The sequence below is a fragment of the Eublepharis macularius genome, chromosome 5, assembly GCF_028583425.1.
Source record: "Eublepharis macularius isolate TG4126 chromosome 5, MPM_Emac_v1.0, whole genome shotgun sequence".
In the NCBI taxonomy this organism is placed as follows: Eukaryota; Metazoa; Chordata; class Lepidosauria; order Squamata; family Eublepharidae; genus Eublepharis; species Eublepharis macularius.
Window position 1 is genome coordinate 48,553,409 of NC_072794.1, and position 21,963 is coordinate 48,575,371.

Here is a 21,963-nt window from a genome sequence, read left to right on the forward strand (position 1 = left end):
ATCCAAAAAACTTATTCTAGTGAGGGAAGGTGACTGAGAGCCAAACCAGGCATGACAGCACCCCCAAGTCCAACATGGGGACACTTCCACCTTTTTATGGATTAAACTATCTCTGCAGAAGGCATGGGGGTCCAGTCCTGATCTGGACTGAGGCATTTAGAGGGACCCCAACCTCTCCACATTTGGGCTTTGGAATATGGCATGTGGGCAGAGGGAACAGAAAGCCCTCCTCATCCTTGGACCCCCCAGGCCTCTGTGACATTTGTAAACAGAGGAAATTGAATCCCTAAAATGGTGGAGGCAACCGTGTGGTGGACTCAAGGACACCATCATGTCTAGTTGGGCTCTAATATTCCTTAAATGTTAGTTTTTTTTCGCAGAGTTATTCATGAGAAATGAAACGGCATTGTATAGTAAGATGAGCATAGAAAACGTAGTTTTAAGGAAATGAGCAAGGAGAAATTAGTCATTGTTCCGAGTTTTTTTTAAAAAGGCCTCCATATACATAGAAAATGAATCTGTCAGGGGAAAGGCCAACATAGGACTGTCTGACATTTAAGGGTTCCATACCTGAATATATTTTGATATGAAGGAACATTCACACACAAAGAATGAAATGATTCTGTCCCTAAGTGAGGAGAGTGTCCATAAGGTAGAGCCATTTCTCTCTGTCTTTTGACAAAACAAAATGCAAACAAGGAGGAACTTTATTCCTGAAAATTTGTATACCACGTTCCCAAAATACAGCTAATCACCACATAGTTTTATTTTTGAGCACAGTGGGTTGCCAGTCCCCTGGAGGGAGCAGGGGATTCCCTAGACTCAGCCTCCTCCCCTTGCCACCACTCACGTGGCTGGAAGGGGGAAGGGCATGGGAACAGGCCTCCTGGGACACGTTCCCAGAATAGTGCAACTATGTTACTCTCAGGAGTAAGGTCATCTCATAGGCTCCGGGAGTGCTCCCAGGCTTCGCTCTGGGTCAATTTAACCCTTTGGGAGGCCCAAATCAACCCGGCACAAAGCCTGGGAGCAAGTCCCCTTACCCTCTCTGGGAGGGTAAGGGGACCTGGCAACCCTAGTACACACAAACATGCACACACACAAACAAACAACTTGGGGGATAAAAAAAATCCCCCCAAAAAGCAATTGATTTTGCCTGTCCTTTTTTCTCTCAACCAATATTGAGATAGCAAATGCCTTTTAAGTTTTAAGCAAAGGTAGGCGTGCAGTGACAAAATGGACTGACCCATTTTAGATTGCAAGTGGAGAATCACATTTTTAATACTCATCTATGTGAAGAACATCTTGCAAGCAGAAATGTAACACAGCACGGAATGAGCAGGTCTATAATCTTTCATCCTGATATTCTAGTCTTTCAGGGTTTCAAGAATGCTATCCCCAACTGCAGTCCGAAGTGATACAGTCCATTCTACTATTTCCAGAGCCTGCCATCTTGTTGTGCATCATGTGTTGTTCTACCCAGCCTGAGCTTAGCACTGATGGGCCCATGACAGCAACGTTGTGCCACCAATGGTAGACATTTCAGTCACCTGCTAAGTTAAGGCACTCCGGTGGGAGCCCTAAATAGTAGTTAGACAGCTACCTGAGTGAACACAAGCAGGTTGCATACACAGAGAATGTCATGTCAAAGGCATTAAAATCATACACTGGCATACAAACAAACAAGCTACAGAGCTGCAACAAGATGGTTTCCAGATGGTGCCCAGAACCCTCCCTCCCCTAGTGCCACTGCCCCAGTCAGAACTGCATACCAGATTTGTAAAGGGAAAAACACTGAGAGCTTAATTCACAGAACTCCCAGCATCCTCCTAGAAGTGGTGGTGGAGAGTGCCCTGAAGTCATAGCTGACTTATGGTGACCTCAGGTGAGGTTTTCAAGGCAAGAGACTAACAGAGGTGGTTTGCCATTGCCTGCCTCTGCAACCCTGGTCTTCGTTGGAGGTCTCCCATTCAATTATTAACCAAGGTTGACCCTGCTTAGTTTCTGAGATCTGGCAAGATCAGGCTCGCCTGGGCTACCTAGGTTGGGGCCCTCCTAGCAGTATCCATGCAAAATGTTTTATATCCTTCCTTATTGTTCTGGAGTTGCCCCCATTCATCATTGTAACTGAGGGTCAGACTAAGGAAGCTTTGTCCATAATAAGTAGAAAGCTTATTATGTGTCTGAATTTTGCACGAAGACATAAATGTGTGTCCACAGGGACTTCACACAATGCTGCCTTCCGTTTTCCAAAGAAAGCTACAGAATAAAGGTTTCTGACAGGCAAAAAAAAAATCCCCTTTAAAATGTTAATAAAGTTACACTGTTTTGTAGATGTGTCATTTTAATTTACGCCATCGAGAGCTGCAATTGTTATTGAGGCCTGTTTTCCAGATATGCATTTAACAAGTAAAAGGTGATTGATGTTATTTGATCCCTATGATAAGATAGGTGTCATAACCAATGGCTAACTTAGCCACACTAGTCTGTGTGCTGGAGAAGCCACCTTGCTAGTGAGCCCAAGAGGAAAGTGCCTGCTGCATCTCTTCATGATTCCTTGTTCTGGCCTTATGTCAGTCAAATCAGCTTTATCTTTACATTGGGTATAATTGGGTCATTTGATTGATCCAAAAGAATTAACTTGTTCTCAGAGTAAACGGAATCATGCTTCTCCGCAAGAGTCACTGTCTAGGGGTGGCTTATGCCGAACAAAGATTTCAGTCAGAACAGGGGCTCAGGCAGAGACCCAGGGAACGGCTGCCAGGAGGTAATTCATACTCTTTTATACATTTTAAGAATAAAGCTTTTCAGGTATAAAAATGAGATATGCTCTCAATTTTATCTAAGCAAAGTGTGCTTCTGCTACCAGAAGTTTGGCCAGCTCAAGCCATCTATTAGTATTTGCTCATGATCAGCTTTGAGCTCTTTCTTGCTTTGCTTAGTGATTTGGTAAATGACTGAACTGTCCATAATTCACCATGTTAAAAGAGGTACTTCACCAAAGACTCCTGAGTAAGCTTAGCAAGCATAGGATAAGAGGACGAGCCCTTCTATGGATTAAAAATTGGCTAAACGAAAGGAAGTAGAGAGTAGGAATAAAGAGACACTTCTCACAATGGAGGGAAGTAAACAATGTCTCCAGAAGCATCTTCCTCTGCTGCTGCCTGTTCTGCTTCTATTAACTCCTCCGTTCGTCTCTATAATTCTCCCTTTCATGGAACATTGCGCTTGTTTCATTGGTTATTTTCTAGACAACATCCAGGAATTCCAAATCCCATTTTTAATTCAGCTGGTAGCTAGATCCAGGTTACAGTTTCAGTCCAATCTGCTGAGGGTTTTGTCTATTGAACTGCATCAGCAATTTCAGGAACAATATAACAATAACAACAAAAGATCCATTCCACAGTTGTTGAGTGGCATGCTAATGACTGTTTCCATGTCTCAGTGTTTTCTTAAATCAGAATGCATGAATCCTACTGGGGTTTTCCCCCTTGCATCAAATTAGTAAGATATTGTATCTCTCCTAGGGAAAAAATGAATTAAAAGGCTTTAAATATGAAATTCTGTTCAGTAACTACTGAATCAACAGCTAAGACAGGCACATTATAAAATAGTCAGCGGTTCTTTGGCCCAGGGCCCTTGAAAAAGCATTGGAATATTAAAGGCAACTACATATCACAAAGCATTCAGCTGCAAATAGATATTTTGGAATTCCACAGACATACTTATAAAGCAGCAGCTAAGGAAAATGCAAATATGAAACTGGATCCCCAGGAGAGCCCCAGTAGATTCTAAAGCCACTGATTTCCATCTAGGGTTGCCAACCTCCAGTGGGATCTAGAGGTCTCCTGAATGTGAACATCAGTTCCCTAGAGAAATTGCAACTACCCATTAACGCACTTCCTCCATTATTTTGTACTATCAACCAGAACAGTTAAAATGTTGTATCAGGTTGCATTTTGTTATTCCTTTTTAAATTCCTGAGTATACAGCATATAATTTTACATCTTGAGTAGTTATGGATGGTGGTGTTACTTATTTTGGATTTGTTCATCCAGAATAAAGGGACCTGGTCTCTCTTTGAGTACATTTCAGTGTAATAACATGAGGAATCTTTCGTATCCCTTTGAAATGTCTTCACATTCCAGAGAACCCCCTTCAACTGGTTGAGCGGCTAATGTGTGATTTAAGGAAAGAATACACACAGTGGTTGCCACGAGAATACTGCTTCAAATGGTCACATCATTGCAAATGGTTCCCATGTAACGTCTGCAGATATTCCCCACTTGATGCAAATCCATCATGAAGCTGTCAGTGTTCTCCAGTGTTCACCACAAACATGGTGTTGGAATGTATGGTTGTTAAAAGGAAAGCAAAGATAACATTAAACTGAGCGTTGTTCGTCAGACGACATAATTGGCAAACATAGCTGCAAGCCCTTTGAACAGCTGGGTTGCCGCTGTTCCTAGAAGTTGCACATCTTATTTGGGCTCTGCTATTGGAACAGACATTTAGAAATACAATCAGTCTGTCTTGCAGGGTAAAAGAATTCATGAGCATAGTAGCAAGACATACTTCACTTCTTGGATACCAGGGAATATTTGTATAGTTCCTCCTATTCTGGGACTATTTGTTGACAGACAAAAAGGCTGTTGCATTTACAGTCTTGCACTAAAATGCTCTCAAGGCTTGTATGTAATTCCATAGCAATAATGATTCCTGCAACTTCAGATAACCTGGATGCCACTTACTCAAGAGAAGCCCCATTGAAGCAAACTAAATTATTCATCACTCTTCTAGGGGTATTTTATTTGCTCAGCTTCCACAGCTATGGGGATAGTTTTAAAAGTACAGATTTGCTACTTTCAAGCATTTTCCCCCAAAGTCTAAAAAGTCTGCCTGCAAGTCCATAGTACTGGGTCTCTACCTCACATCATCTTCATAGGACCAGTCTGAATCACACAATTAAAAGGGAGAAATATGACGTGCTGGATCTGACCAAAGGTCCTGAATTCTGTGACTAACGACCCTTTTTCAGTTGTGACAGTGTTGGTGCTCCTACCTTGTAATAACAGGACAGAGCGCTACCTGAATCTTCCTGATAACGTGTGCTCACCATTTTTTATGAATAGGGTACATGCACCTTTCCTATGAGGAAAAGCTAAGGAGTCTGGGACTTGCCATGCACTCAGGGGCACCCAATGAAGTTGATGAGTAATAAATTCAAGACAGACCCAAATAGGCACTTCTTTACTCAATGAATAATTAAATGGGAGAATTCATGGCCAATGGAAATAGTGATGGCCATGAACACAGATTCCTTTAAAAGGAGGAGGTTATACAGATTGCTGGAAAAGAGGTCCATCAGTGGCTACTAGCCATAGTGAACAATGTACAGAGCTAGCAAATCTGAATCCTTGAGCTGGGAGGCAGTATCAGGGGAAGGCCTTGGACAGTGTGTCCAGTTTGTTGGCCCTCCAGGGCAACTGGTTGGCTACTCTGTGAAACAAGATGCTGAACTAGATGGACTCCTGGTCTGATCCAGCAGGGCTCTTCTTATGTTCTGAATGCATGTAGCCTGGGTTACCAATTGCACATATCAAAGCTGGAAATTACATACCTTGCCCTGTTCACACAAAGTGACAGTCATGTGTATCGAGGCTCATGCATAGTGTGCGGTCCCTGAACATAAGGTAGGAATGACAAAAATGAAATGACTGGAAAAAGCTGCAGGTGACACTAGAAGCTCCAAAATGTATGTGAAAGATACTGCCATCACCTACTGCTTCTCTGTAGCATCTGATGTTTGGAGATATACTGCCTTTCAAACTGGAGGTTCTACTTAGCTATTACAGTTGATAACCATTGCTTACATAAAGCCGGATAGAAACTGTCCATTGAAATACTAGGCTCCAAACCTTGTGATGACCATAAAATCCCTAGAGCTTCCTTCTCTCACATTTGGCCCCCAACAAACCAGTTGTTTGAAATGCATGACATCTGTGGGGCATCTTTCATTACAGGACAAGGAAAGGCAATTGGGAAGGAAAATGTGGTAGCGTCAGACATACGAAAACATATATGGAAACATCTTGGCACATTTATTTAGAACATCTTTTATTTTAATACACAGAGAAGCAAATCTGGAGAGAGCATTTTTAACAACTCACAGAGAAAATGGCGTCTCTTAAAAATGAGATTGTCGTGGACCAAATGTCATTGACACATAAAAAACCACGTTCTCCAAAGCACTGGCATTTAAATGAGTTCTTTGGGCAGAGGGTTTATTTTAAGGCTCTTAGAAAACAGCAATTCAATTGATCAAGAGCAAGGACAGAACTAAAATTGCAGCCCGGTATCAGATTCTCTCTCCAGAACTTTTATGCATTATTTCTGTGTTGTTTCCTTGTGTTTTATTGCCACAGCCATGGATTGACATGTGGGGAGAGGTGATGCATGTTTAACTGGAGAAGGGAAGAGAATTTGAGCGTCAATTGTAGACCCAGTCCATATTCAGCATCACATCTGTCCCCACAGTGTATAACAGCATTTGCCTTCTTCTGATCACTCTTGGCCCAGTTTGACAACCACAGAGCTCTTGAAACCAGTGGAATTTCTTTTGAGTCACATCTTTGCAAAATCAATCAGAGCTATACCACCAAGGGGATTCCAGACTTCGAAGAAGCCACTACTTTTGTTCAGAATCCTGAAATCAAAAAAGGCTGCTTATATTACCTCCAGATAACAGCAGGAATTTTGTATACCAAGCATGAATAAATTCAGATTCAGTACCCTCAAATGCCATTTAATTCTTTTGCCTTTTTAAAACTCCCATCTTGATGGTTTGTTATCTTGGGAATATTGTTTTGCAGCTGTGAGCGTTATTGTTGGGATTTTATTGATTTTTTATTGTTTAAAACTAATTGTATTACTTCATTATTTTATGGTTATAGTTAGACACCTCAGGCAAGGTTTTTTTTGTAGAGTCAAGATAAAAATCTTCTAAGTGAACAAATAAAATTATGAGTTCATGGAAGATCAAAATGAGCATATTATATTTTCCCACCATTGAATCCTTCTCTTTTTCATTCCCTGGTATTTATTTATTTGGTAAATGTGTTACTTTTGAACATGTCCTTTAAAAGCCAAGGCAGTTGAAACCAAATTAAATGTGGCTGCCACCATGTGCTTTGGATACAAATGGAAAGCTAAAGCCAAACCAAAACCCTCCTGTAGATTTATACTGGTTTCACAGTCATTTGCTCTTCCCTTGGAATTGTGGGGTCTCTTGTTCTGTGACAGTGCTCTCTGGATCCTGCAGCATCATTGCAGGATTCTCTCATTAAAGTTAGATTGGTCTATAACCCAATATATGGTGATTTATGTAGGGTTCAGTTAGTTATATCAGACCAATACCTCCCCAATGTAAACTAAAGTGGTAAAGACATCATGTGTGGCATGCACTGTCTCAAAAATCAACACAAGAACCACTTAATTTCTATCACCTAGAGCTGACGTGGAACAAAGTGAGATGGGAGAATGCTGAGGTGAAACAATGAGACCATTAGTCTCCAGGTAGAAAAATATATTTCTAGACATGGGCACGAAATATATGTCTAGACATGGGCACGAACAGCAATATAAACTAAAAAAAAAGCCACGAACAGCCCAATCTGCTGTATTGTCGAAGCCCAATCTGCTGTTTGCGAACAAGCTGTTCATGAGGCCCCATTCTAAATGAACAGGTGGTCGTTGCAAGCCTCGTTCATTGCTGTTTGTCAAGCCAGACAGTTTGGCACCTGCAATCAATTCCCTTGGCAACGTAGGCAGGGATTGTCTGAACTCTGTCTGAACTCCTGCTGTTGCCCTGGAAACCCCAATCGAAGCCCAATTTAGCTTGATAGGCAGGTCTTCCTTTCAAGTTTGGAGCTCCAAATTTGTTACAAGGAAGCAAAGAGCAGGAGGGAGGGGGCTCCCAGATCTGGTTTTGCAGACAGTGAGGGAGAGACAGTTGCTGTTGGCATTTTGTGAGAGACAGGGAGAGTATATTGGAGCTTGAATTTTCTTTGTGTGTGGTGGGATAGGGATCTACCTCTTTAAGTGCCAGGGCTGCTGCCAGGCTCTGGGCCAAGCTATTATTTATTACTGGTACCTTTCCTACTGCCTGCTCAGGTAAGGTTTCTGGGAGTGGTGTGGTAGGGATCTACCCCTTCAGGTTCCAGGGCTGCTGCCAGGCTCTGGGGCCAAGCTATTATTTATTTTTGGTACATTTCCTGCTGCCTGCTCAGGTAGGGTTTCTGGGAGTGCTGCAGTAGGGATCTTGATGGCTGGAGGAGAGCCTGCTGGCTCCCATGACAATAAGCAACAAATAAGTTTGTGAACAGGTCATGTTCGTCAATGTTCGTCGTTCGTGGATGGCAATGAACAACGAACACCATGTTCATTTTTTTTCTGTTCGTGCCCATGTCTAGTAGTGAATGCCCTTAATACAGACTGCTATAGCATTCATAGGTTATATATAAAATTGTCATAGATCCAGAGGAGTTAGCCGTGTTAGTCTGTAGTAGCAAAATCAAAAAGAGTCCAGTAGCACCTTTAAGACTAACCAATTTTATTGTAGCATAAGCTTTCGAGAATCAAGTTCTCTTCGTCAGATGCATGATCAGAACTGGTCAAATACTGTATTTGACCAGTTCGGATCATGCATCTGACGAAGAGAACTTGATTCTCGAAAGCTTATGCTACAATAAAATTGGTTAGTCTTAAAGGTGCTACTGGACTCTTTTTGATATAAAATTGTGCAGCTCTGTCTCAGAAAAGATTCTCTTCTTCCTACATTTTGCTGGGTTTTCATTGTGTTCTTTTAAAGGTACAGTTCAATGGATTAAGGCACAGGTTCACATTCTCTGTTGCCGCAATCTCATTAATTTCGGAGAGGTTACACTAGTATGACACCGCTGTGGAATGTGATTCTGATTTTCTATTCTAGTGAACTGAGAGTGCAGGACATTGGCTAAGGGTTTTAAAAAATAGCTAGCAAGCCATGTCCTGACACATGCCAGCTTATTCATTTTTTGATTGAACTGCATTTATGTATCAGAAAGAAAGCTTTGTTTTTTTTAAAAATGAGAGCGCAGCTGGTGTTCTTCTTGAACAGGTACAGAACATGTCCCAGTCCATTGAAGTTTTAAACCTACGAACTCAAAGGGATTTCCAATATGTTTTGAAAATGGAAACACAAATGAAAGGACTGAAGGCCAAGTTTCGGCAAATTGAAGATGACCGGAAGACTTTAATGACGAAGCATTTTCAAGTAGGTTTGATTTTTTAAAATGATAACCTTGAATGCCTGCCAGAGCCTTATGCTTCTGAGAAACAATGTGTGGATTACTAAACTGTTGCTTTGAAATGCTTGTCCATGAGTACATAATGAACCGTTACTTCCACTGATCCTCCCTCTCAGTCTGCTGTTTCAGTGTGATGGGAAGTGGCCATTAATTGCTGCAGCAGTAGAGAAGTGTCATCACAAAAACAGAATCCTATTTTCACTTCACCCCGTGATGGAGTTCCTAGCAGGAGATTTATATGCAGTCAGGCACTGCTGGTGATAAATGAAGCACCCAAGAGAATGAATAACAAGAGAACAACGACTGATGCCCTTTTAAACTCTGATGGCATTTTGTACAATCCAAGATGAGGAAGTATACAAGATGAGAGATTTGTGTCACTTTAATTAGTAATACTGAGGATTTTTTTTAAAAAGTGTAGGCATCTGTTTTGCTTGCTCTTGCTTAGACAATTGTCTAAGGATCAAAATAGGCAAGACTGTTTTTGAGAGTTAAGTCTGTGTTTCCCTGCCCTGTCTCTCTTACCATCAGTCACCTGCCATGCTATGGAAATGTGGTTCTCAAGTGTGCAGGGCCACAACTGGGACTTGCACTGTGATGGGGGGGGGGGAGAAGGGACTTCAGACCCCCATCCCCGCATGGTTTTCCTAGTCCAAAAAGGCTCCCAGGGGATGCTGTCTGTTGCACAGGTACCCAGAAATCTTGACAGGTGACAAATAGTATGAAAGTCAGGTCTGGGGAACCCAGATCCAGCTCTCAAAAAAACATCTTGCTTAGTTGTGTAGTTTGGGCCTAAAGAGCCAGGGCTGTATAGCGATTAGAGTTTCAGAGTAGGATCTGGGAGACTCAGGTTCAAATCCCCATGGAAGTTTGCTGAGTGACCTTGGGCCAGTCACACACTCTCAGCCTAAACTACTTCACAGGGTTGTTGTGGGGATAAAATAGAGGAGAGAAGCATTATGTAAGCCGCTTCAGATTCTCATTGGGATAAAAGGTAGGGTATAAAAAAGTGGATAACATAAAAATAAATAAAAAGGAGGGATGCAGGAGTTGCTTAACTCTGCAGAAAGTTCTTTCTTGCATTGTGTCTCAAAAACAAAAACATGCAACATGTAGTTCCTTAGGACATGGTGCAGCCATCCATGCTCATTGACTTGGCTATGGCCAGTGAGGCAGCTCTGAGATTCAGGGCAGGATTTGAATGCACAGTGTGGGGACCAGCATAGAGTAGCAAACACCTTTTGACTTCTAGTATGATTTGGGAGAACTATCATTTTTTTTTCTGATTTGCTTCTTGCACTGGCTAGTTCTGTTAACACCAGCAGGTTAAAAAGGTAGCACATTTTGTTAGGTGGGACAAGTGTATTGGTTGAGCACACTGTAAACTTGGTAGCACAAAGTCACTGACATACATTGATCTTACAGCTAGGGAAGGATGGGATATGAAGACAGGTGTTTAAACAGCAGCAAGAGTCTTGAGTCAGGAACCTTTATGGGTAGGGGGAGAGAAGCAGACCCACTCATCCTTCTTGGTGCCACTATGGCATCATGGCAGAAAACTGCAACAGGTGTTCCAACTACCACCCCTGAATGACAAGGTTAGAAATTTTCCTCTAGTTTAAGGGTAAGAGCAATTCAGCAATAAAACAAACAGCTTTAATGAGAGACAGCTTTTCAAGGAGGTCTAGATGACCATCTGACACTGAGGGTGTAGATATCAGATTTACCTGTATTGAGTAGACAGCAGAACTGTATTTCCATTCTGAGATTCTTATAATTGCTGCCTATGGTAATTGACTTTTGTTGAGCCATTCATGTATCTTGTACTGTCATTACTCTGTTCATCGAGAGAACGTAATGCCAGCATCCAGCAATTCAATACTAGCTGTCAAAAGCAACAGCATGTTCTAACACAGTAACCTTTTAAAGACTGGATGTTTGGATTGGCTGGACATACAGATTTCATTTGATAGTTCGATCGGCATTTAAGAAAGATTGCAAGCCAATGATATTACTCAGTAATTTAAAAGGTTAGAATAATAGACTCTGCGGCTTTCTTTCAGAACTGTAATCTGCAAGAATTCAGATACTGGACTTCATTCTTAGATAGAATGGGGTGCGGGGGCGTTAATGCGATAGCAGCACATGCTTTGTATCCATAAAGCCTCCAATTCAGTATCTCCAGGTAAATCTCAGGTGGCAGAGCTGGGAAAGACCTCAGCCCAGAGGCCTTGAAAAGCTGATGTCAATAGTCTACTGGGTCAGTTCTCTGACGTGGTATAAGGTGGTTTCATATGTATTCAAAAGAGCACATTATCCTTTAATATGCCCCCTTCAAATTAAATGTTTTTATATTCTGTCAGAAATGTTAGAAATGCATTTTGTTTCTGTGTTCTCACAACCTGAGAAGGTAGCCATGGAACTGTTCACATTAAAATGCTAGTGAAGTTCTTCTACATCCAGTAACTTCAGTGGACCTAGAAGGGTGTAACTACTTAAGATTCCTCTTCCAACCTTCTTCTATTGATAATTGGGGGGGGGGGGGGTCCTGCATTTTTTAATGTAGGGCTGTATTAGTTACTAGGTGCAATTTTTTTCTCTTCATAAGGCAGTGGCTGGAAACACTAAATTACCTCCATTGTTCATCTTTTTTGTCTTTTCTTAGGGATTCTTCACTGCCTGATTGACAGTTCCTTCAGCACTCTTTGTTGTTTGCTTTCTTTCTTGGTAATGCAGTCCTAGCCAATAGGATTGCATTGGCAAGAAAGAAGCAGCCTATCATGCAGCCAAACTAATGACATCACAATGATGTCACCTTGCCAAAGTAATATAGCTGTCATAGATGGAGCAATGCTTCTTTATCTTCACACTCAGTAGGTGAACATTTTGGTCCTAGATCAAGATGGGTAACTGTGTTAGTCCATCTATAGCAGTAGAGAAGAACAAGAGCCCAGTAGCACCTATAAAACTAACAGCATTTGTGGTAGGGTATGAGCTTTCATGAGCCACAGCTCACTTCTTCAGAATTCTGAGTTTTGAGTTCAGAGTCCTAGTTCACGGCTCCCCTGCCAAAAATAATTATCACCCTTTTCCCCCTAAAAGTACTTCCCTTTTAGTTCAGTACTTAAATAATATTTTCTAGTAGGCCCAAACTATGCAAAACTACTTTTCAAGTCAGAAGAATTCTGAGAAACATAAAAACTTACACAACTGACTAGGGGTGTGTAGCCCAAAAATATTCAGGTTTCCTGCTTTGGGTTTACCCGAAAGAGGGAAAAAAATCAGGAAAACCCAAAACCCGAAGTGGCAAGCTGCTTCAGATTCGGGTGTTTGAATCGCTTCGGAATGCTCCATAAAGATTCGGAGCATTCCAAAGTGACACAGGGGGCTGGGTTTTCTCCCAGCACCCTCCCCCACCCCTCAACCCCCTGCCGGATTAAGCACAGGTCCCTTTAAACTATCAGCTGGCAGGCGGCAGGGGGGGATCCCCCCCAGCCGCCTGACAGCTGATAGTCTAAAAGGACCTGCCACTTGCAAGCAGCAGGGCCCTTTAAACAGCACAACCCTCACCCCCATAGCCCAAGCACCCACCCCAGCCCCTCCCCAGCCCCAGCCCCCCACTTACCTTACCTCTGATGTTGGGTGTGGGTGGTAAAGGCCTCCTCCCCTGCCTTGCAAACCTGCAGTAGAGGAGAAGGAAAACACGCCCTTTCTGCCCCTCAAATGGCAGCTGCGGCCATTTAAACTATCAGCCATTTAAATTGTCAGCTGGCAGGCGCCCGAGCAACAGTGGAAGAAGCCAAAGAGGGCCCTCCCGCCCCTCAAATGACAGTCACGCGGGCAGTGGAGGAGGCCGAAAAGGGCCCCCCTGCCCCTCCAATGACAGCCGTGGCTGTCATTTGAGGGGCGGGAGGGCCCTCTTTGGCTTCCTCCGCTGTCACGCGGGCAGCGGAGGAGGCCAAAAAGGGCCCCCCTGCCCCTCAAATGACAGCCGTGGCTGTCATTTGAGGGGCGGGAGGGCCCTCTTTGGCTTCCTCTGCTGTCGCTCGGGCAGCGGAGGAGGCTGAAAAGAGCCCGCCTGCACTTCAAATGACAGCCGTGGCTGTCATTTGAGGGGTGGGAGGGCCCTCTGTGGCAGTGGAGGAGGCCGAAAAGGGCCCTCCTGCCCCTCCAATGACAGCCGTGGCTGTCATTGGAGGGGCGGGAGGGCCCTCTTTGGCTTCCTCCGCTGTCACGCGGGCAGCGGAGGAGGCCAAAAAGGGCCCCCCTGCCCCTCAAATGACAGCCGTGGCTGTCATTTGAGGGGCGGGAGGGCCCTCTTTGGCTTCCTCTGCTGTCGCTCGGGCAGCGGAGGAGGCTGAAAAGAGCCCGCCCGCACTTCAAATGACAGCCGTGGCTGTCATTTGAGGGGTGGGAGGGCCCTCTGTGGCTTCCTCCGCTGTTGCTCGGGTGCCTGCCAGCTGATAGTTTAAATGGCCCTGCCAGCTTGCAAGTGCAGTTCCCTTTATACTATCAGATGTTAGGCAGTAAAGGGCCCCCCTCCCAGCCACTTAACAGCTGATGCTTTAAAGGGAACTGCCGCTTGCAAGGGGCCCTTTAAAGTGCCCCAAAGCTTCCAAAGCAACCTGAATGCTTCATGGAAGCGTTGATTCAGGATTCCCGAATTGAGCCATCATGCTGGCCCCGATTCGGGAATCCCAAATCTTTACAAATAGGTATTTTACCCAAATCAGACACCCAAAGCGCACACCCCTACAACTAACCACACAGGAATGGGAACATTTGCAGTTTGCCTTGATGCAAAAATTGTGTGTGTGTGCAGTCTGTTCACAAGTGCAATGTAACATCAGAATAGGGGAGACAAGGAAGATTATTGGTCCCCCTGTGTGACTGAACAATGTGTAAGACGTGTTTCTGATTGTAGAAGGGGAGCCCTGATCTTCCGTGAATATTCTTCCCCAGATCCCACCCTTCTTCCCCCATGCCCATTTACCTGGCTGGCGGGGGGCAAACTCCCTGGGACGCCGCCTCTCCAGGCAGCACAGTGTGCCCCCGGGCAGGGGGTATTCTCCCGCAATGTGAGAGCTGGTGGTGGCGGTGGCAGCAGCAGAAAGAGCGGGCCACTCTCGCCACAACTGCTACCGCCGCAATTCACCACTGCTTCCACCTCTCGCCACCATGGCCCCTTTATGGGCTGCAGTCGTGGTGAGAGCAAGTGGCAGTGGTGCAGCTGCAGCAGCAACAAGGGCCCCCTTTGAGCTGGGGGCACCCTTTGTCCCCATATGATGATGTCACTCATGGAAGTGACGACATCACATCAGCTGGGAGCGTGTGCACACTACGCTCGTGCAGAGAAAGGAAGCCAGGGTAAGTACCAGTTCCCAATCCCCTGCTGGGAGACTACAGAAACCTGGGGATCCCCTGTCAAGGGACTCCAGGTCCCTGGCAACCCTGATCATGCATGAGTAAGGTTGCCAGCCTCCAGGTAGTAGCTGGAGATCTCCCAGCATTACAACTGATCTCCAGGCCACAGAGATCAGTTCCCCTGGAGAAAATGGCTGCTTTGGAGGGTAGACTCTATGGCATTATACCCTATTAAGGCCCATCCTCTCCCCAAACTCCACTCTTACCAGGCTCTGTCCCGCAAAATCTCCAGAAATTTCCTAACCTGGTCCTGGCAACCCTACACATGAGCAGTTCTTTGTGCATCTAAGCCACCTATCATGACATCAGACTGAGCTCAACTTTTGCTGTGGCATCCTCCAAGCCAAACATGATTAATTGTTCACCCATGCAGTTTTGTTGATCAAAACTGACCGGCATACCACTGTACCGTAACTAAAAAGATGGACATCTATTACCCTTCTTTTTCCTTTGAGGGCTATTGACAACATAAGGGGGAGGTTTCGATCAGCAGAGCTGATCTGAATCATCTCACACTGCTTCTGTTAGCATTTTTTAAATCACTGGGAGGATCCATTTGTGGATCTTCCAGCATCTCCTCCATTTTCATTTATTTGCCTGCTTCACCATTTCTATCCTACCTCTCTCCTAAAGGACCTGAGGCGGCTGAGACGATCTTTATTCACCATTGTTGTATGATCTATGGAATGGTCTAATACTTGCTTTGGATAATGTGCTCTAAGAGCTTAGATAAATTTCTATAATTCTTTCCTTTTGCCTATGCAAAAGACATAAAACCATATTGAAGCCAACACTGAAAAGAATCAAGTTGATTTATGTAGTCGTGGCATTGTGCTCATAAATTAAGATCTCTGGAACAGAAAGAGGATTTAATACCCATTTGCAAAGGTCTCTGTGAGTTTATGGTGCTGTGTCTAATAAAACACTCCCTCAACTCATCCCTTTCAAACTACCTTTATTCAAAGATTTCTGGGCATCAACATGCATTGGAATTTTCCTCATGAGTATAAAATTATATATGAAAGCTGCAAAGGGAACTCCACTTACTTTTATGCGTCTATAGTAATAACATTTCCACATGTAATTTAAAAATGCAATTTCCATCTGCCTAAATTAGCTGTGTGTAAAACATACTTTGTGACATTAGCAATGGATTTTTCCCCCTGCTGGAGTGAATATTTCCCAGGTGATTTTTTTAAAAAAAATCTTCATTAAGGTGGTAAATAAAATTAATTTAAACAGACCTTTATTAAAATGTTGTCAATACCCTTATCATCATAAAATATGGCCGTACTTAAAAAAAAATCTCTGAGGACACACCTCCCCAAGAACTTTAAGTCACAATACCTGTTCATTTCTCTCTCAAACATGATAGTCCAGCCATTTTATTTTTTTAAACTTTTTCTTTATTTAAACTATAAACTATACACCATAACATAATAAACAATAAACACAGAGAATAAGAAAAAAACACAATTCTAAACATGACACACTAACAATACATATATCTATATAATTAAAAGGAAAAGGAAAAAGAAAACAAACAACAAAAAAACCCCTAGATTACACTACAGGTTGAGTTCTGATTTTCTCCACAACAAGTATATATCATTTCTAGAGTCACACTTATTCTAGGTTAGTCACAAACCCCCTCTTTTTGCTATTATTCATGTTTCTTAATCCATAAATGCAGATGTCATCAAATCCTTGTTATCCATTTCATGCAAAAAGTCTATTAACGGTTTCCATTCAGTCAAGAAGTTAACTAATGTCCTTTCTCTAATCAATGCAGTAAGTTTTGCCATTGACGCAAACTCCAAAACTTTTGTCAACCATTCCTCCACTGTAGGAAATGTTGTAGTTTTCCACTTTTGTGCATAAAGTACTCTTGCCGCTGTAATAAAGTATAAAAACAGTGTTCTAAAGTTTTTTTCCAACTGGCTGTCCATTATTCCCAACAGAAAAGTCTCTGGTTTCAGCTGAAGTTTAATCTTTGAAATCTTTTGAATCGATGATTGTATCTGCAACCAAAAACTCTTTGCTTTCATACATGTCCACCACATATGAAAAAATGTCCCTTCTTGTTTAGCACATTTCCAACATACATTTGACGCCCCCTTATACGTTCTAGCCAATTTTTCAGGAGTCATATACCAACGATACATCATTTTGTAAAAAATTTCTTTAATACTGGAGCTTAATGTAAATTTCAGCCCTCTTGTCCACATATTTTCCCATTGCTCCATTAATATATCGTGTCCACAATTTTTTGCCCATTTAATCATACATTCTTTAAAATGTTTTTTTTAAAAAATAATAATAATCATACATTCTTTTACTTGCTCTTCTTCCGTCTCAAACCTCAACAAAAGTTTATACATTTTAGAAACAGCATGTTCATCATTTGTACAAAGGGCTATTTCAAATTCAGTTTTAGATTTCTCAAAGTCATAATGACTCTTGTCTAATTTGAATCTCTCCAGAATTTGCAGATATGGAAACCACTGACAGGCATGCCCTTCTGCTGCTAAGTCCTCTCTTGATTTAATTTTAAGTTGGTCCTGACTGAGAGAATTCCAATAAATCCTGATAAGTTAACCATTTAGGTGGACTAATCATTTCCCTTCTAAAATGAGCTCCTTGTGATGACAGCCAGAGAGGTATTTTCGAACAAAACCTAAGTTTGTATTTATTCCATACTCTCAGGATTGCATGCCTGGATAGTCCAGCCATTTTAGGTGACGCTTATTAAAGCAACTTCAGCAATGTGTGATAATGGGATTTAATTAGTTGTTCTATTATAAATGAACACTCAACCAAAATCCACATTCTTCTCATGGCCAGCCCATAAAGATGGAACATTTGAAATTAAAATTATTTTATTCTGACTCAAGTCAGGAGACAGACAGTACAATCCTAAACTGTGTTATGCCTTTCCTTCTACATCCATTAAAGTAAATTGGATTAAAAGAGTGTACTGAGGATTGCACCGGGCATTGGCTTCAGTTCAAGTACTCTGAATGAACTGGTTTATGGATCAAGACATCTGTTAAAAACTCTTTTTCCACAGGAGAAACCTCCAGATTTAGCTTTGCTTAAGATAAACTCTCTGGCAAGTGAGGAAAGAATGGAGTGAAAAACTTTATCAATGTTAACCAAGTTCTATTTTGCGACCATTGAAATGTTTCACAGTCTCTGCCAATTAGGAACTGCCAAATTCACCATGAAATTTCACATTCAGCAACTCCATTACCAAGTTTCCTTGCTGTCGCTCCTGCCTTTCATCTTTTGTGTTTCTCAAAACCACTCCTGCCTAGTATGAAAATCCTTCCTTAAATTAAGTAAAATTACAAATGCTATGGTTGATAGAGTTCTGAAAGGAATATTGATAGGGTTAACCATGTCAAGAAAAAACAACATGATTTTCATGAAGTGGTGTGTCCTACTGTTTTTCAGTTGGATTCTGTTCCCTGGGGGGGGGGGGTTGTACTGGCATTGTTCATGTTATCTTTCAAAAACTCTTTGACAAGACTCAGTGGGGTTAGAAACTAGAAATCACAGACTAACAAGTCTATTACACTGTGATCCTTTGATTTAATCCTCCTTAAGGTCAAATGAAGTCAACTGCATTAAAACCAAAAACTCCTGCTTAACTGGGTCATAAATTATAATCACAATAAAAACATATTTGAAAGAAAGCAGCAGCATTTCCAGGAAGAATGATCAAGTCTTAGGACTGGCATCCTAGATCCCAAAAAATTTGAGCGAAAGGTGCCTGTGGAATCATATCTTCCCCACATACTTTTCCCTTTCTCAAGTGGTCCTCTATGGTCCCCTAAAAAGATGTTGGTGGGGATCAGGGGATTCTCATGATCAAAGAGCCACATGGCACGGGGCTGCAGTGAGATTTGGGAGAAATCACTTCTTTTCCCTCAGTGGACCTTCTGAAGAAAGAAGGAAAGAGACATGATTTCACTCAGTTCTCCCTTTTCACTACATGCCCTCTCTCCAGCTGCCTGGATTTTTGTCCATTAGGGTCTCCTGATTCCCAGCAATTCTTGTTGTCACAAGAGGACTGCTGGAGAAAGGTGAGAAAAGATCCACATCTGTTAGAGCCTTATGCTTACAGGATACACTGAAGTTTTCATCATAGAGCCAAGCTACAAGTGACTTCCTTCATGTGGAGAACACTTGATTGTCCTTGCAAGTTTACCTGGGAAGTGAAGTCCGAGTGTCCTTCCCCTCTCTGTTAGAATTGCTGGCTGAAGAGCCAGAGAAAGCCAGCAGCAGCAGTTTTTGCAAATTGTTCCTCCAGTCACAAGCCTGTGGGACAAGAGGGCTCCCAACAATCGTTTGGGGGTGGGCAGCTGCTACTTTCTCCCAGGGCATCCTGTGGGCTGCCTGCTCCTGGGGAGCTGCTCTGGAGAAAACCGCCATGTTGGTGAAGCTCCAGCCCTAGCAACAGCGGAAGGATCTGCTCTAACATGCCCTCATTCCAGTTTTTCTCCAGGAACTCAGGAGCAGGGGAAGGGCATGTTAGAGCAGCAGCAGATCCCACTGCTGTCACTGCAGCTGGAGCTTCACCAATGCAGCAGCTTTCTCCAGAGCAGCTCCCCAGGAGCAGGCAGCCCGCAGGATGCCCTGGGAGAAAGTAGCAGCTGCCCGCCCCCAAACGAGCGTTGGGAGCCCTCTTGTCCCACAGGCTTGTGACTGGAGGAACGATTTGCAAAAGCTGCTGCTGCTGCTGGCTTTCTCTGGCTCTTCAGCCAGCAATTCTAACAGAGAGGGGAAGGACATTCAGACTTCACTTCCCAGGTAAACTTGCAAGAACAATCAAGTATTTGCCACGTGAAGGAAGTCACTTGTAGCTTGGCTCATAATGAAATGTTTGACCCATGTAGTCTCTGAAGTAAAGAGATTAACATACTTCTCCAGAATTTCATTGAGAAAGCAAGAGAAAGTAAAAGGATGACACTAATTAAGCATATGCAGGATGTACCACAAGCATCTCACAGATATAATAATAACAACAACAACATTCAATTTATATACTGACCTTAAGGACAACTTAATGCCATACTCAGAGCAATTTACAAAGTGTGTTATTATTATCCTCATGATAATCACCCTGTGAGGTAGGTGGGGCTGAGAGAGCTCCAAGAAGCTGTGACTGACCCAAGGTCACCCAGCTGGCTTCAAGCGGAGGAGTGGGGAATCAAATCTGGTTCTCCAGATTAGAGTCCTGCTGCTCTTAACCACTACACTAAACATAGCCTTGAAGATTAAAATGACTGGAGTGATATATTTATAGAATCAGTGAAGGCAAGGAATAAGGACCACCACTCCCCATCAATCAGAGTTCATAAAAATCCAAGGTTGCAGAAATGTAAATATCTTATTGTATCAATCTGAACATGTGTTCAATTTCAGCAAAAAGCTTTTCCTCAAGGAAATAGCCTTGCACTCAACATTTAAAGGGTCAACTCTCTTCCTTATAATTGTCTTGATTAGCAGAATGATGGATGGAACCCATTAAATACAAAGTTAAAATACTGACAATAGTAATAGCAACCATTAGGAAAATGTTTATAGAATCACAGGCCTTGACCAACAGCTCCTCATGTGGCCAACAAGGATCTCTGCACACTCAACAGAAGATGCTGATACTTGTAGAAAATAACAAGGTGTTCTTATTGATTATCAGAGGGAAACTACATGAGATACCCCGCCACGTGTTGGGTCCTACAAGATTCCCTGCGTAGTGTAGTCTTACAAAGAACAGCCATTCAATGCAGTACTCTGCCAGGGGAAGAGTGAGAGGGATTCTCTCTCTTGCAAAAAGTCTCGGTTCAGGTTTTTCTCTGGGAGCTTGGGGGCAGGAGGGATGTAACAGGAGGCAGGAAATTGAGGGCAGTTTTTTGCAAGAGAGAGAATTCACTATGCGATTCTCTGCTGGGGAGAAGAACGGTGGAGGGGATTCTATCTTTCAAAAGGCCGCTCTAGATTTCCAACCTCCTGTTATGTCCCTTCCTCCCACCCCTGAACTCCTGGAGGAAAACCCAAGCCAAGGTTTTTTTTGCAAGAGAGAGAGAATTCCTCCCATTGCTCTTCCCTGTTCTTTTTAATACTACACTACCCAGGGATCCTTGCAGGACACATGAAGAATACGTGTCTGGCATCTCATGTAGTTTGGCTCACAATGAGCCGCCTTCTGAATGGGCTAATGAAATAAACAAAGTGTCCTTTCAAAATAATTAACATACCGCCAATGAATAACAATAATGGATGTGTTAAGTTAGATCAGTGTTAAATTCTTATGTGGATTAGGTGGTCCATTGTTAATCCAGTTACTGTTAAAATATATTTATAGATAATAGGCTTTTTTTCTTAGAATTCATCAGGCTTCATGATCATACATACATTTACTTGGAAATAAGCCCCATGCTTTTCAATGGGATTTACTCTTAAATAAGTGTGCATAGGATTACAGCCCTAATTCCAGTGCTGGGAAAGGCTTGATTTAAAAGAAAATGATTTATGTTTTTAAGTAAAATTGAGCGCTTATACATTTTTTATCTAATGCCTCAAGCCATTAATCTTGTGCTTACAAAATCTCTTGTGGTACACTAATCATGGTTTTGAAACCAAGATCAATAAGAGTTTTCGTAGTAAATTTGATAATGTCTAAAAGAATCTTATTAAAGAATTTAGGAGATGCAACACTTTTATACTTCCCTAATGTGTACTTGACTGCTTTTTTCACAGGAATTGAAAGAAAAGATGGATGAGCTCCTGCCACTAATACCAGTTCTGGAACAGTACAAAACTGATGCCAAGCTAATCACCCAGTTCAAGGAGGAAATTAGAAATCTGTCTTCGGTCCTCACTGGGATCCAAGAGGAAATTGGTGCCTACGATTATGAGGAACTACATCAGCGAGTGCTCAGTTTAGAAACCAGGCTTCGAGACTGCATGAAGAAACTTAGTAAGTTCATACAATTTCATGCCACATTTAGTTCACTGAATATGTATTTGACAGGGTTTCCAGCTGCCCGGAATTCTTCCAGAAAGTCCAGGTTTCCCAACTGCAGTAAAGAAAAAGAAGCTGTTACAAGTACACATGCTTTTTGATACTTCTTCTGATGCCCACTGAAATGTCTTGAGCATAAATAATAATATAATAACATTCAAT

At 42.5% G+C, this 21,963-nt stretch overlaps 1 protein-coding gene across 1 annotated transcript in view; it reads left to right on the forward strand.

Annotated features, from left to right (window-relative positions):
• The window catches only part of OLFM3 (olfactomedin 3), a 217,909-nt gene that overhangs the window by 183,742 nt on the left and 12,204 nt on the right, over positions 1-21,963 (forward strand). The window contains exons 3-4 of the mRNA XM_054982033.1: positions 9,158-9,313; positions 21,537-21,756. Coding sequence (XP_054838008.1) covers positions 9,158-9,313; positions 21,537-21,756 — 376 coding nt within the window. The remainder of the gene's footprint in view (positions 1-9,157; positions 9,314-21,536; positions 21,757-21,963) is intronic.